This window comes from Rhinoderma darwinii, chromosome 9 (genome assembly GCF_050947455.1).
Source record: "Rhinoderma darwinii isolate aRhiDar2 chromosome 9, aRhiDar2.hap1, whole genome shotgun sequence".
Lineage (NCBI taxonomy): Eukaryota > Metazoa > Chordata > Amphibia > Anura > Rhinodermatidae > Rhinoderma > Rhinoderma darwinii.
In genome coordinates, this window is record NC_134695.1 from 74450062 (window position 1) to 74466298 (window position 16237).

The 16237-nt window shown below is 46.2% G+C and overlaps 1 protein-coding gene across 1 annotated transcript; it reads left to right on the plus strand.

Annotated features, from left to right (window-relative positions):
- The first annotated feature begins 3479 nt into the window (after positions 1–3479).
- TMEM9B (TMEM9 domain family member B) lies at positions 3480–15201 on the plus strand. The gene is made up of 5 exons (XM_075838181.1): positions 3480–4435; positions 5852–5943; positions 6886–6994; positions 8523–8660; positions 14879–15201. Exons 1-5 carry the CDS (start codon positions 4361–4363, stop codon positions 15032–15034), a joined length of 570 nt encoding a protein of 189 aa, XP_075694296.1. The 5' UTR covers positions 3480–4360; the 3' UTR covers positions 15035–15201.
- Positions 15202–16237: the final 1036 nt, after the last annotated feature.

Sequence of the window (16237 nt, forward strand, 5' to 3'; positions counted from 1 at the left end):
ATATAAGTGTCCCGCATATAATGTATATAAGTGTCCCGCATATAATGTATATAAGTGTCCCGCACATAATGTATATAAGTGTCCCGCATATAATGTATATAAGTGTCCCGCATATAATGTATATAAGTGTCCCGCATATAATGTATATAAGTGTCCCGCATATAATGTATATAAGTGTCCCGCATATAATGTATATAAGTGTCCCGCATATAATGTATATAAGTGTCCCGCATATAATGTATATAAGTGTCCCGCATATAATGCATATAAGTGTCCGGCATATAATGCATATAAGTGTCCCGCATATAATGTATATAAGTGTCCCGTATATAATGTATATAAGTGTCCCGCATATAACGTATATAAGTGTCCCGCATATAACGTATATAAGTGTCCCGCATATAACGTATATAAGTGTCCCGCATATAACGTATAGAAGTGCCCCGCATATAACGTATAGAAGTGCCCCGCATATAACGTATAGAAGTGCCCCGCATATAACGTATAGAAGTGTCCGGCATATAACGTATATAAGTGTCCGGCATATAACGTATATAAGTGTCCGGCATATAACGTATAGAAGTGCCCCGCATATAACGTATAGAAGTGTCCCGCATATAACGTATAGAAGTGTCCCGCATATAACGTATAGAAGTGTCCCGCATATAACGTATAGAAGTGTCCCGCATATAACGTATAGAAGTGTCCCGCATATAACGTATAGAAGTGTCCCGCATATAACGTATAGAAGTGTCCCGCATATAACGTATAGAAGTGTCCCGCATATAACGTATAGAAGTGTCCCGCATATAACGTATAGAAGTGTCCCGCATATAATGTATAGAAGTGTCCCGCATATAATGTATAGAAGTGTCCCGCATATAATGTATAGAAGTGTCCCGCATATAATGTATAGAAGTGTCCCGCATATAATGTATAGAAGTGTCCCGCATATAATGTATAGAAGTGTCCCGCATATAATGTATAGAAGTGTCCCGCATATAATGTATAGAAGTGTCCCGCATATAATGTATAGAAGTGTCCCGCATATAATGTATAGAAGTGTCCCGCATATAATGTATAGAAGTGTCCCGCATATAATGTATATAAGTGTCCCGCATATAATGTATATAAGTGTCCCGCATATAATGTATATAAGTGTCCGGCATATAATGTATATAAGTGTCCGGCATATAATGTATATAAGTGTCCTGCATATAATGTATATAAGTGTCCCGCATATAATGTATATAAGTGTCCCGCATATAATGTATATAAGTGTCCGGCATATAATGTATATAAGTGTCCGGCATATAATGTATATAAGTGTCTTGCATATAATGTATATAAGTGTCCCGCATATAATGTATATAAGTGTCCCGCATATAATGTATATAAGTGTCCCGCATATAATGTATATAAGTGTCCGGCATATAATGTATAGAAGTGTCCCGCATATAATGTATAGAAGTGTCCCGCATATAATGTATATAAGTGTCCCGCATATAATGTATATAAGTGTCCCGCATGTAATGTATATAAGTGTCCCGCATATAATGTATATAAGTGTCCCGCATATAATGTATATAAGCGTCCCGCATATAATGTATATAAGTGTCCCGCATATAATGTATATAAGTGTCCCGCATATAATGTATATAAGTGTCCCGCATGTAATGTATATAAGTGTCCCGCATATAATGTATATAAGTGTCCCGCATATAATGTATATAAGCGTCCCGCATATAATGTATATAAGCGTCCCGCATATAATGTATATAAGTGTCCCGCATATAATGTATATAAGTGTCCCGCATATAATGTATATAAGTGTCCCGCATATAACGTATATAAGTGTCCTGCATATAATGTATATAAGTGTCCCGCATATAATGTATAGAAGTGTCCTGCATATAATGTATATAAGTATCCAGCATATAATGTATATAAGTGTCCCGCATATAATGTATAGAAGTGTCCTGCATATAACGTATATAAGTGTCCCGCATATAATGTATATAAGTGTCCCGCATATAATGTATATAAGTGTCCCGCATATAATGTATATAAGTGTCCCGCATATAATGTATATAAGTGTCCCGCATATAATGTATATAAGTGTCCCGCATATAATGTATATAAGTGTCCCGCATATAATGTATATAAGTGTCCCGCATATAATGTATATAAGTGTCCCGCATATAATGTATATAAGTGTCCCGCATATAATGTATATAAGTGTCCCGCATATAATGTATATAAGTGTCCCGCATATAATGTATATAAGTGTCCCGCATATAATGTATATAAGTGTCCCGCATATAATGTATATAAGTGTCCCGCATATAATGTATATGTGCCCTGCACTTCTTTTGACGAGGCTGTATTTTTACGTGTCGTCTTTTGACAGCTGTCAAACGACGACGCGTAAATAACAGGTCGTCTGCACAGTACGTCGGCAAACCCATTCAAATGAATGGGCAGATGTTTGCCGACGTATTGGAGCCGTATTTTGAGGGTATGTTCACACGAGGGCGTCCGTAACGGCTGAAATTACGGGGATGTTTCAGCCTGAAAACATCCCTGTAATATCAGCCGTACCGGCATGTGCAGGCGCTTGAACGCTGCGTCCATTACGGACGTAATTGGCGCTGCTATTCATTGGAGTCAATGAATAACGGCTCTAATTACGGCCAAAGAAGTGACAGGTCACTTCTTCTACGCGGGCGTCTATTTACGCGCCGTCTTTTGACAGCGGCGCGTAAATTACGCCTCGTGTGAACAGACAAACGTCTGCCCATTGCTATCAATGGGCAGATGTTTGTCAGCGCTATTTTCGGACGTAATTCGGGGCAAAAACACCCGAATTACGTCCGTAAATAGGCCGTGTGAACATACCCTCAGACGTAAAACGAGGCATAATACGCCTCGTATACGTCTGAAATTTGGCCGTGTGAACATACCCTAAGGGTGTGAACATACCCGGAGAGGTCACCATCCCCCAACATTGGGAAAGACGCAGGAAACAGTGTTTTTTTCCGCAGCAGAATTCCTAATCGCTCCTGCGGAATTGCTGCAGACATTTCCTGCAGCGATTCCGTTATGTGTGGACGAGAAGTCACAACAAACCCAACAAGATGAAAATGTCACAGAACAAAGTTTGGTGACAGTTTTATCCCGACGTTCCTCTATTCTGTGGTCCAGAATTTGCCGCTCATCCCGGATATCCCCGGACTCTGCACATGACGGCGGCGCCTCCGCCACACGCGGCCCGGACTGCACACAATGTTATTACACAGAACACGAGAGCAGGCGGGCGGCGTGATATCCGGATGTAATGCGGCCGTCAGCAGAAATACGGGCGCTGAGAATTTCCCGGCCGGTTACCATGGTAACCCTTTATAACTAGGCCACGGCAGCCGCACCCCCGCCCCAACCGCGACGCTCAGAGCCCCATGGAATCAATAGCACCAGCCGCTGCTTCATCATCCACGTGACGAGGCGCAACACATTCCCCCTCGCCCCAATTAAATCTGCGCTGTTGTCTCCAGGGCGCCGATAAAAGATGTGAAATAAGGCGGCGACCTCAAACACGTGACAATGGCCGCCGTTACCTCTAGGATGGAGACGCTCATTTCTAACGGAAACTGTTTTGGTCACCGCGGCCATTTACGGTCGGATATTCTAGTTCAACAAATCTTCCCCAATGCGTGTTTTTTTTTTCTTGCTATAATGACGTCCTTTTCTTAGGGACTTTGTTGCCAAATTTTTCCAATTGAATTCAATGACAAACAAAACCGTGCGCCAAACGATATCATTGTAACCATTAGACGCAGGATGTGCCCAAACTTGAAATGAATGGACACGTTTTGCCTGTGGGCTGTCATGCGGCCGCTCCAGAGTGCTGCCAATTATCCAGGTAGGCGCAGGCGCGATGGGGGTGACAGAGCGGAAGAACCTGTGCAGACTTGTGGTGACCAGAAAACAGTACACATGCCTCCAAAATGTCTGACCATGACTTCATCTTCCTGTCAACAGCTACAGAAGGAAGAGCAGCTCTGGAGCGCAAACTGCAAATCTCGAATTTGAAGCAGTTTTGTATATAATATAAGCAGGGACGGATCATATACGGACACCTGGGACTTGTAGTGCTTGGGAACGGTAGAACTCCGCTTACTGCAGGGACAGAGGCGGCCGCCAGGGGGCAGACCTTCCCATCACAGATCAGACGCTGGGAACCATTCCTCGTTTTACCGGTCATTCGCGGGAAGATAATTGCGGAGCGCTCTGATCCGGAAGTGGGCGGTGTCTGTTGTTGTGGAGTCAGCTGACTGGAGGATCGCTGCAGCAGGGATTATTGATGATGGCGGCGCTCGCGGTTTATGTCACGGTGGCGATGATGCTGGTGGTTACGGTGCACAGCTCTGAGGAGAAGGTGAGAGAAGCCGCTCATCAGTAACATAGAATATATACGCACCACCACATCCGTATGTATCTGTGTATTTATAGATATAAGGCTACGTATACAAATATACTCATGTTTATTACATAAAAAAAGATATACGTGCACTTATACTTACCGACCCCATCCATATATACACACAACCCCCCGGAAAACCACTGACCCCTCCCCTGCATATACCCGAATCTGACTCCTCCCCCGCATAGATCTGTATCAGCACTGACTCCTCCCCCACCTAGACCTGTATCACCCCTGACTCCTCCCCTGCATAGATCTGTATCAGCACTGACTCCTCCCCCCCGCATAGATCTGTATCAGCACTGACTCCTCTCCCCGCATAGATCTGTATCAGCACTGACTCCTGCCCCACCTAGACCTGTATCACCCCTGACTCCTCCCCTGCATAGATCTGTATCAGCACTGACTCCTCCCCCCGCATAGATCTGTATCAGCACTGACTCCTCCCCCACCTAGACCTGTATCACCCCCTGACTCCTCCCCCGTATAGACGTATCACCTCTGACTCCTCCCCCGTATAGACGTATCACCTCTGACTCCTCCCCCGTATAGACGTATCACCTCTGACTCCTCCCCCGTATAGACGTATCACCTCTGACTCCTCCCCCTGTATAGATGTATCACCTCTGACTCCTCCCCCGTATAGACGTATCACCTCTGACTCCTCCCCCGCATAGACGTGTCACCCCCTGACTCCTCCCCTGCATAGATCTGTTCGGTATTGGTTCAGAGTGCACTAGACTGAAGGAGGTGCACGAATAGGGTCCCAACCCAATCGTATGTGAAGACGTATTCGGCACACAAACAAATGTGATTCATAAATTCTTTCGTTTTATTGTATTGTATTCAATGCCATGGGCAGAGTGCGTGCAACGTTTCGGTCCAGAGACCTTCGTCAGGCACTAGAAGCCCGTTGGCGTGGATATATCCTGTTGTTGAGCGCTGTCGTTCGTATGGTGGTTTACCGCTTGCTTTTGAGCGCTCAACGACAGGATATATCCACGCCAACGGGCTTCTAGTGCCTGACGAAGGTCTCTGGACCGAAACGTTGCACGCACTCTGCCCATGGCATTGAATACAATACAATGAAACGAAATAATTTATGAATCACATTTGTTTGTGTGCCGAATACTTCTGCATAGATGTGTATCAGCACTGACTCCTCCCCTGCAGATATCTGTATCACATCTGACTCCTCCCCCACATGGACCGGGCCACCTCTGACTCCTCCCTGCATAGACCGTATCACCCCCCTGACTCCTCCCCCGCACAGACCTATATCACCCCTGACTCCTCCCCCGCATAGACCCGTCTCACTCTCCCTGCTGTTTGTATCTCGTATTATTTCTCTTTATTTTCATTGTTTTCCAGAATTCTGAGGACGTTCGCTGCAAATGTATCTGCCCCCCCTACAAGGACAAACCAGGGAAGATATATAACCGAAACGTGACCCAGAAGGACTGGTCAGTGGCCGCCGCCGCCTCGTCTCTGTCACTGCTGAATTACATGACTCGTTACAGAACGCAGAGAGTCAGAGACCAATGAGACTGAGACATTATCATCCGAAAGACTTGTCCACATCTCTGCTTGCTGTCCATAAATTGGAGATTACATTTTAGTTTAGAGACTAAAAACTTGTACACACCTAATCCTGCTCACACAGCTGAGAGTTTGTTACAATGTATCAGTGTAAATAAGAGCTATCAACTGGGAGTCCAGGTCAGGAGAGAGATTAGTGCTGCTGCTGTGTTTAGACAGAAGATTGTCTACACTGATACATTGTAACAAACCCCACAGCTGTGTGAGAACAAGAATGTTGCTATTCACTGACCACAAGCAGAGATCTTAAAAATGGTGAGAAATTGAAACAAACTGTATCAGAAAGTTGCAAAACTTTTAATTATACAACGATTAATCTTCACAGGAGATTGGAGAAGAGTTTGTCTGGTGCTCTATAAGGAATAAGGGGATTATAGAGGGGGAGGGGGCATCACTATGGGGGGGGGGGGGGACTGCTGGCGTTGCTGACAGTGGGGGTGGGGTTAGGATATATTCACACATCAGTCTTAGAGCAATTTTGCGTAAATTCTGGGAAAACTGCTATTTGACTGCGATGTGTGAATAGCCCCTAACGCCTCATAGAATGGAAGTGCCTGTCCTGGATTGGGGCATCAGTGGTAGAGACGCCGGCTCCGCCCTTACATATCACAGTGCCCTGATATCTGTCGTCTGAATGAGAGGGAGACCCCGGTGATGGGGAGGAGCCGACCGGGAGGATTTCTGGTGACCCGAGGGACCCGCTGATAATGTCATTTCATGTTCAAAACCCCAAAAATAATCTTTTATTTCCAGATAAAATATAAATTCCCGAAGGCGGCCGCTAATTCTGTTATTTTTGGCCTCAGTGATTGCCTCCACGTGGTGAGCCCCATGCCGGTCCCGGGAGCGGACGTGGAAGCGTATTGTCTGCGCTGTGAATGTAAATACGAGGAGAGGAGCTCGGTCACCATCAAGGTGAGACTCCGCTGTAAGGACCGCGGTCTGATGTAAGGTTGTCCAGACATGGAAAGTGTCAGATCCACGCGCGTGAAAAACGTATGCATCAGTGTGCTCTGCGAGTGGCACGCGGTATTCACGCACTCGCAAAGCACATTTTTATTTTTTTTCAATCTAATTGATGCGCAAATCACGCACCACACAAGGATGTGCATCTGTGTGCGGTGCGCGGTTTTCACGCACCCATTGACTTCAATACGCACCAATATAGGACATGCAGTGAGTTTCACACAGCGGACTCTCGCTGCATGAAAACTCACGCATGTGTGGACGGCCCCATTGATATCAATAGGTCCGTGTGCTGTGCGTTCTTTCCATGTACACAGATGTTATTCATTCTCGTGTGAATGGGCCCTTACGGAGGTTTTATAGCGATAACGGAGGTTCTACATGTACACAGTGAGTATAATACAGAACGTAACTCAGGATCAGTAATGTATGTACACAGTGACTCCACCAGCAGAATAGTGAGTGCAGCTCTGGAGTATAATACAGGATGTAACTCAGGATCAGTACAGGATAAGTAATGTAATGTATGCACACAGTGACTCCACCAGCAGAATAGTGAGTGCAGCTCTGGAGTATAATACAGGATGTAACTCAGGATCAGTACAGGATAAGTAATGTAAAGTATGTACACAGTGACTCCACCAGCAGAATAGTGAGTGCAGCTCTGGAGTATAATACAGGATGAAGCTCAGGATCAGTACAGGATAAGTAATGTAATGTATGTACACAGTGACTCCACCAGCAGAATAGTGAGTGCAGCTCTGGAGTATAACACAGGATGTAACTCAGGATCAGTACAGGAGAAGTAATGCCATGTATGTACACAGTGACTCCACCAGCAGAATAGTGAGTGCAGCTCTGGAGTATAATACAGGATGTAACTCAGGATCAGTGCAGGATAAGTAATGTAATGTATGTACACAGTGACTCCACCAGCAGAATAGTGAGTGCCGCTCTGGAGTATAATACAGGATGTAACTCAGGATCAGTACAGGATAAGTAATGTAATGTATGTACACAGTGACTGCACCAGCAGAATAGTGAGTGCAGCTCTGGAGTATAATACAGGATATAACTCAGGATCAGTACAGGATAAGTAATGTAATGTATATACACAGTGACTCCACCAGCAGAATAGTGAGTGCAGCTCTGGAGTATAATACAGGATATAACTCAGGATCAGTACAGGATAAGTAATGTAATGTATGTACGCAGTGACTCCACCAGCAGAATAGTGAGTGCAGCTCTGGAGTATAATACAGGATGTAACTAAGGATCAGTAGTGTCATTTATTTACATAGTGACAACTCTTTATGTAAAATAATTCCTGAAGTAAACTGTAACATGGGGTCATACATTATTGTATATTTATTTAAACTTCTATCCTAAGGAAGGTCAACTAGATTTTGGGAGTGGGGGAGTTGATTCCCATCCTCTGCTCCTTGCACTTAGTTGTTGTGTTTCTGTATCTCTGCAGGTGACGATCATCATTTACCTGTCCATCCTGGGCCTCCTGCTGCTGTACATGGTGTACCTGACCCTTGTGGAGCCCATGCTGAAAAGACGTCTCTTTGGTCACTCTCAGCTGATACAGAATGACGATGATAACGTTGGGGTGAGTCTGGACACACACAGCTCCAGCAGGGGGCGCTCCTCCACATTGTGTACGGTGATTGTATACTGCACTCACATCTGTATAGTGGAATCACATTCGGTATAAATCGGCATCATAGGAGAGCGGGCTGAGCGCACCGGCTGCGGATCTGTTCTATATATTTCAGAGACTGCATAAGACTGCCGTGCCGCGTATTTTTATTCCGATATACTCGTTGATTTTATCCTTTTGAGTACAATTAAACCACTTGGTAGTCCGCACACATTAGAAGCCTGTCAACGTTTTCATTGATTGTAGAACTACAGAGCCCAGCTGAACCTTTCCGTAGTCGTGCTTGCAGTGTTCGTTGCCTAATACATGTGTGACGAGCAGGAGCGTCTTCCAGTGAGAAGAATAAAGGGGTCTACTCATCTCGGACACTTATGGCGCCCTCACAGAATATCTGGCACCCGCACCTATCCTTAGAGTGGGTCCCCTCATCTTCTCCACTGAGTGACGTGTTTTCTGTAGACAGCCGAGCGCCTCTTACTAGACTAGCTGTTTCCGGAACTCCCATAAAAGAGAATGGGAGTTACAGAAACTTCTTAAAACGTAAAGCTTTAATATAAAAAGAGACAAAATAAGACGACTCAACACAGTTACAAAATAAAAGGGAGCAATTACAGGAAGACCTAACGCTTACATGAGGGGGGGGGGGGGGGCGATCTGACTCCCACGCTGTGAACCGCTCGTCACTGTCCAGTCACATTTTACAGTCGGCCTTTGGTTACGTTCTCTGGGGCCGCCCGTGGTTTCAGGAGGTAAATGCGGTGCTCGTGACTGGACGGTGAGGGGAACGTTACATCCTTCATTGTCACTGATTCCCCAGTTTGGAGGTGGAGATGTCCATTTGTCCCTGTATTGAAGCCTGCAGGACTAGGTGTTAACCCCCTAAGCTCTGGCTGCTGTGGTCCATACACCCCAACCTGCAATAACCATATCTGGCCAGTATAAAGACCCGTGTAGATGCCAAATACATAATCATGTTACTTTTTCATTACAATTATAATGCGCCCATCGGTCCTGATGGAAAGTTACTGTAGAAGTTTGGCGCGGCTCTAAACCATATAAAGATAAAAAGGAGTCGCTCAGTGATATAAACCTGACTTCTAGTTTCTCCGATTGCAGCCTGCAGTGTAAAGAATTGATGTTTTCTACTCCATTCATGTCTAAAGCTAAATTCAGAATTCTTCAGTCTGCTGTTACCAGAGACCAGTGCATTGTGGGAATTCAGATGACATTTACACAGAGCTGACCTGTTCGGTTACATGACTGATGGTCCTATTACATGGTCTGATATGTGCTGTGAAAACGAGCGCGATCAGCAAGACAGTTTATTGATCGTCTCTCATTTGCTCTCTTCACAAGGATCTATTTATGGGGACGAGCACTCGTTACTAAGATCGTTCATCCCCATACATTTCCATCATGTCAGCAGCACATCACCCTGCTTACCAAAGAGATGTGCTGCTGACACGGTGATTTTTAGTGTTGCATAAAAGAGCAGATCAGCCAATGAATGAATGAAAGAGCAGATCAGCCAATGAATGAATGAAAGAGCAGATCAGCCAATGAATGAATGAAAGAGCAGATCAGCCAATGAATGAAAGAGCAGATCAGCCAATGAATGAAAGGGCAGATCAGCCAATGAATGAATGAAAGAGCAGATCAGCCAATGAATGAAAGAGCAGATCAGCCAATGAATGAAAGAGCAGATCAGCCGATGAATGAATGAAAGAGCAGATCAGCCGATGAATGAATGAAAGAGCAGATCAGCCAATGAATGAAAGAGCAGATCAGCCAATGAATGAAAGAGCAGATCAGCCGATGAATGAATGAAAGAGCAGATCAGCCGATGAATGAATGAAAGAGCAGATCAGCCGATGAATGAATGAAAGAGCAGATCAGCCGATGAATGAATGAAAGAGCAGATCAGCCGATGAATGAATGAAAGAGCAGATCAGCCGATGAATGAATGAAAGAGCAGATCAGCCGATGAATGAATGAAAGAGCAGATCAGCCGATGAATGAATGAAAGAGCAGATCAGCCGATGAATAAGCGTTTGCTCGTTCGTCGGTTGATTGTTTACAAAGGGCAATGATCTAGAACGAGCGTTCATATGAATGCTCGTCTGCCCGATAATTGGCCCGTGTAACGGCCTTTAGTGGAGCTATACTGCTACCTGTTTACAAAGGTAACGGGCCGAATAGTGGTAGCAGCTCTGGATGTGACTGGAGAAAAAGGCACGAAATAAAGACATTTTTTTCAGAAAATAAACAGAAAACCAGTTCAAGCATAAACAAAGAGGGTCCCGAGAAGATGTGTAGAGTCCTCAGCTGTGGGGGGAACAGTCGTGAGAAACAGAAGGCAATAAAAATAACAAAATGTCACAAAGTGCCAACGCCAGATGAAGTAACTGCGAATATCAATAGTAATAAAACAGCAGCTTTACGAGCAATGCCATGGAGAGATTTCCACAGCCAATGGTGGAACTACACAGAGGACCCAAAGGGGGCAATTTCTCGAGATTCAAATCGCCACTGCAGCCGTTTTTCTATTGAGTGGAGTTCGAGCGCTACCGTTGGAGCAGGAGCTCGGCTGTCATCAGACAGCCGAGCCCCGGCTCCAGCCTCCACGGGACACCCGAGCAGGACTTATAATGGGCCGCCGTGAAAAGGCGTATTGGTGGTCACTGAGGGGTTAAGGTGACGGTTAACTTCATGGCCGGGGATTTGAGGGGTTACTGTGGAGTGTAATTGAGCAATATATTTCCTAGTGGCATCGTGGTCTTCCTCAGGGGAGTTTACTCCGGCCGCCACTTGTTTAAGGTCTCGACACACGGCAGATCTCCATTCTGAAAGCTTCTTTGAATTCGGACACTTGGGCCTTAAAGTCCTCTTTAGTGGCGTCTGTCGGAAAAAAAGCCTCCTATTGTCAGGGGTCGGTGGAGGAATGGCAGAAGTTCATCATAGTCAGAGATAGTCCGTGGAGTATCAGAATGCTGATACTTCTGAGATGGTGAAGGCAGAGCACCACCTGCACGTTCCCCAAGTTGATTAACCCAGGCAGGTGAGGGGCCACTCATCTGTGGTGAGGAAGGTGGCATAGCAGGCGTGTGAGGGGCCACTCATCTGTGGTGAGGAAGGTGGCATAGCAGGCGTGTGAGGGGCCACTCATCTGTGGTGAGGAAGGTGGCATAGCAGGCGTGTGAGGGGCCACTCATCTGGGGTGAGGAAGGTGGCATAGCAGGCGGATGAGAGGCCACTCATCTGTGGTGAGGAAGGTGGCATAGCAGGCGGATGAGAGGCCACTCATCTGGGGTGAGGGCAGTGGCATAGCAGGTGGGTGAGGGGTTACTCATCTGTGGTGAGGAAGGTGGCATAGCAGGCGGGTTTGGGGTTACTCCTCTGCGGTGAGGAAGGTGGCATAGCAGGCGGGTGAGGGGCCACTCATCTGTGGTGAGGATGGTGGCATAGCAGGTGGGTTGGATACTACAGCAAAAACGCTGTGTGGCTGACATGGAGACTCTGCGGGGCCCCGGGGGATGAATACTGCAGCCTGTGGGGAGGGCATTCGCATGTGGAGCCGAGAAGATGGCGCCGGAGGAGCGGAGACGAGCTGCAGTCACTACACGTGTCTGGACTAGGAGCAGATATCACCTCTGTAGTGTCCAGACGGGGAGCGGCAGCAGGCAGTGGACTCCTGCGAGGCCCGCTTTCCCGCTACGTGAGTCTGTGACGGTAGACGCGACTGAGGGGCTGGCGGTCTGGTTACGTCCTGCAGGGACTGAGATACCGGTCCAGGGCAGTGGGTCTGGGTGGCGAGGACTGTTGAGTCTGCAGCTCCTTCTTCTTTCCCGTCCGGGGACCTCAGGCCTGGTTCAGCAGCCGGGTGCGGACCCCTCTTACACGTCTGCGCTCTCAAAGCAAAATATTTGTAAATTGACACAACTTATTATTATTATTTTAACTCTAGATTTAGATGAGATATCGTTGCTGTTTTAAGATTATAAATTGGCAAATCCCGACCGTTTTGGTGGATGCAACAATAAATCCGTGTTATCACGAGCGCCCCGAATAATAGCGCCTGTTTACAAAGCAGAGCCGATGTGGTGACAATAAGTGTCGTGGCTCCTGAGCGCACATTTATTTCCGTTTAATATAACAATGGGGTAACCTGATCCCGTCCGCTCAGTCCCCGTCAGCTGCCGCGTGTTGTATAAACATGTAGTGTGACAATGGTCTTATCATTTATTATAATGAGTTTCCCTGTATAATTATAAGGACTGAAGGACTGAAATAAGGCATTGCAGAGATCCGACCTGTGGGACCCCCGGTTACCCCAGAGAGATGTCGGGGTGCAGCTGGGCAGTCTCCATAGACGTCCGATTATAAGTGAATCCCCTACAACAAAACTATGGGCAGCTTTACTCTTATTTCTCAGTGGTAGGTGATAATTATTACGGGGACTATAGGGACAATCTGCTGCCTGACTGTCACTCCGGAGTCAGTCGCCTCTATAGTGGGGGTTTGAGGTGGTTCAGCGCCTCGAGGGGTCAGATGGCAGTGCCAGCGTTTTCACCACACTGGTTTTTGCTGGCCTTTTGCTGGTGTTGACTAGACCTGAGCCTCTTCTACGACTTATATTTCTTAGTTATATCTGTTCCTTGGAAAGCTGGGTGGTAATTTATCTGGCCAACACTACAGCTCTCTTGGGGGGATTTCATGCATCTTTCCTAGACCCCTGAGTGTCGTGTCCTCGTAGTTCTATGATGTCTCCTCCACTCCCGTATTGTAGCTTAACTAGGTCGACTTTTCATTTAGGGTTATGGGAAAGCTGGGTGACAACTCCTTGGGCAGCAGTCATTTATTCTAGGGGATGTATCGCTGCATAATTAGGACTTGGTGCTCAATGGTCTGGGAAAGCTGGGTGACCATGACGACAGCCTCTGTGACGTGACAGGTGGTTTTATTCCCCATTGATGGTTTCAGCCCCTCGGGGTTCTGGGCCCCGCGCTGACATCGCCAGTGATGGAAATAATGGTGTGATCCTCGATGTGTGAACATGGCCTTACTAACTGACTGTTCTGCACGGTTTACCTGGCAGGTGAGGCTGGGGGGGAGGGGCACTAGACATCTGTATTCATTATTACTGTAGTCTGTAAATCCTTCTCTCAAACACGATTTTATGATCTGGCTCTGCGGTCAGGCTGCCTTTTGCCACGTGCATGAATTTAATTCTTATTCATTCAAATCACGCTGCAGTAATGCTGTCAACTTGTTTCACCTGCAGAGGCCGTGCGGCCAAAAACTGGTCCTTTGCTGTAAAAAATAAACAAATAAAAATGTGCAGTTTGGCTGTGAGGCAGCCAGAGGAAGTGTGAGTGCAGCTCTGGATGTGACTGGAGTATAGAATGTTATGTAACTCATCACTTAGTCAGATGTTTAAGGGCTCGTCCACACGTAACGGAATTGCTGCAGAAAATGGTGCGTATTTTGCGGCGTTTTTACAATGTTGGGGGATGGTGACGTCTCCTCTGAAAAATGCAGCAATTCAGACACTTTCCACAGCAGGAATTGACATGTTTCAGTCCGAAAAATACGCACCGCAGGTCAATTTCTGCCCGGAAATTTTAATTTGTTTAATCTCACCCACACTGCTGCTGCTGTATTCTGCTGCGTATTTTCTGTCCGCAATTCTGCTACAAGCGGACGAGCCCTAAAAAAAAGAAACGTTACTAAACGTTCCATGTAGATTTAAAGGGCCGGTCCAGTCTTCTATAAATAAAGATTAATCATTGTATAGTGAGAACTTCTGCAGCTTTCTAATATAATGTGTGTTTCAATTTCTCACCATTTTTGAGACCTCTGCTTGCTGTCACTCTTTACACCCCAGGTGTAATGCTCTTTATAACGTATCAGTGCTCTTTTTTTTTTTTTTTTCTTCCATCTTCTGACTAAGCAATACATGATCCTATTCACTGACAGTAAGCAGAGATGTTGGTGAGGAATTGAAACGCAGTCTATTGGAGAGTTGCAGAACTTTTCAATATAAAGGCTTTGGCTTTATTTACAGTAGACTGGGCCGGCTCTGTATAGATGTTCGGTGAATGACGGGTGACCTCTGATCGGCTTCACCTTTCTGCCCTTCAATAACATCTCGCGTTTCTCTGTTTCAGGATCACCAGCCTTTTGCCAATGCCCATGACGTTCTGGCGCGCTCCAGGAGCCGCGCTAATGTACTGAACAAGGTGGAATACGCTCAGCAGCGCTGGAAACTACAAGTGCAAGAACAGCGCAAATCTGTCTTTGACCGCCATGTTGTATTGAGCTAATCGGGGAGCGGATAAAACCGTAGTAAAGATTCCCGCCTACGCTGGTAATGCCGCAACTGCACCGGTGGGTTTATGGGGCTCGCGTGTCTCCCCCGCCCAGGAATCTCTCCAGCAGGATTCTTGTAATGTGACTACTTTGTAAATAATAAAATGTCTGATATATCCTCCCACTGCCGCCACCATTACCTGTTCGTATTCCTGCGTCTATCCGTTCTTGTCGCTGTGATTCCTGAGGACTTGGATCTCATCATTGGACTGTCCGGCGCTGCCTGCGGATTCCTTGCACGTTGGATCCTTTCTTGTTGCTAATTCTCTTCACACTGATCACTGGGTGATATCACAAGCCAAAGACTGAGATGTACGAAGTGTAATGATCTGCAGAATCCTCCTAACCCTGCGGCTGCAGAACCTCACATCTCCCAGCAGATCCTAGATTATAGAGAGCATGTGCTGCGCTGCATTGTGAAAGATGTGGTGTTTACAGCAGGAACTGTACAGTAGTCTGACAAAGAGGGGAAAAAGAAAATCTTCCAAAATGCAATGCAGCGGAGCGCTCCAGCCAGGAAACCGATATATATATAAAATAGTTCATAAAAAATAAATTGTTTGCCATTCACATGCTGCTAAACGATCCAGTCTAGACCATCCTCAGCGTCTTGAACTCCAGGCTAATAGGATATTATTGTAACAAGCCCATCAGCTGTGTTAGCAGGACTATGTCAGGATGGATTTACCACCTCTGTAAGGCTGGGTTCACACACCTTATCTACGGACGTAATTCGGGCGTTTTAGCCTCGAATTACGTCCGAAAATACGGCTCCAAAGCGTCGGCAAACATCTGCCCGTTCATTTGAATGGGCTTTACGGTGTTCTGTGCCGACGGTCATTTTTTTTACTCCCCGCTGTCAAAAGACGGCACGGAAAAAAGACGCCCGCGTCAAAGAAGTGCATGTCACTTCTTGAGACGTAATTGGAGCCATTTTTCATTGACTCCATAGAAAAACATCTCCAATTATGTCCGTAATGGACGCTGCGAAAAGCGCCTGCACATGCCATTACGGCTGAAATTCCGGAGCTGTTTTCTCCTGAAAACTGCACCGTAATTTCAGGCGTAACGGAGGTTGCCGTGTGAACATACCCATACAGCGTATCAGTGCATTCTATTCTAACATCCTGTTCCGGACTTCGGGCCAGTAGCCGTTA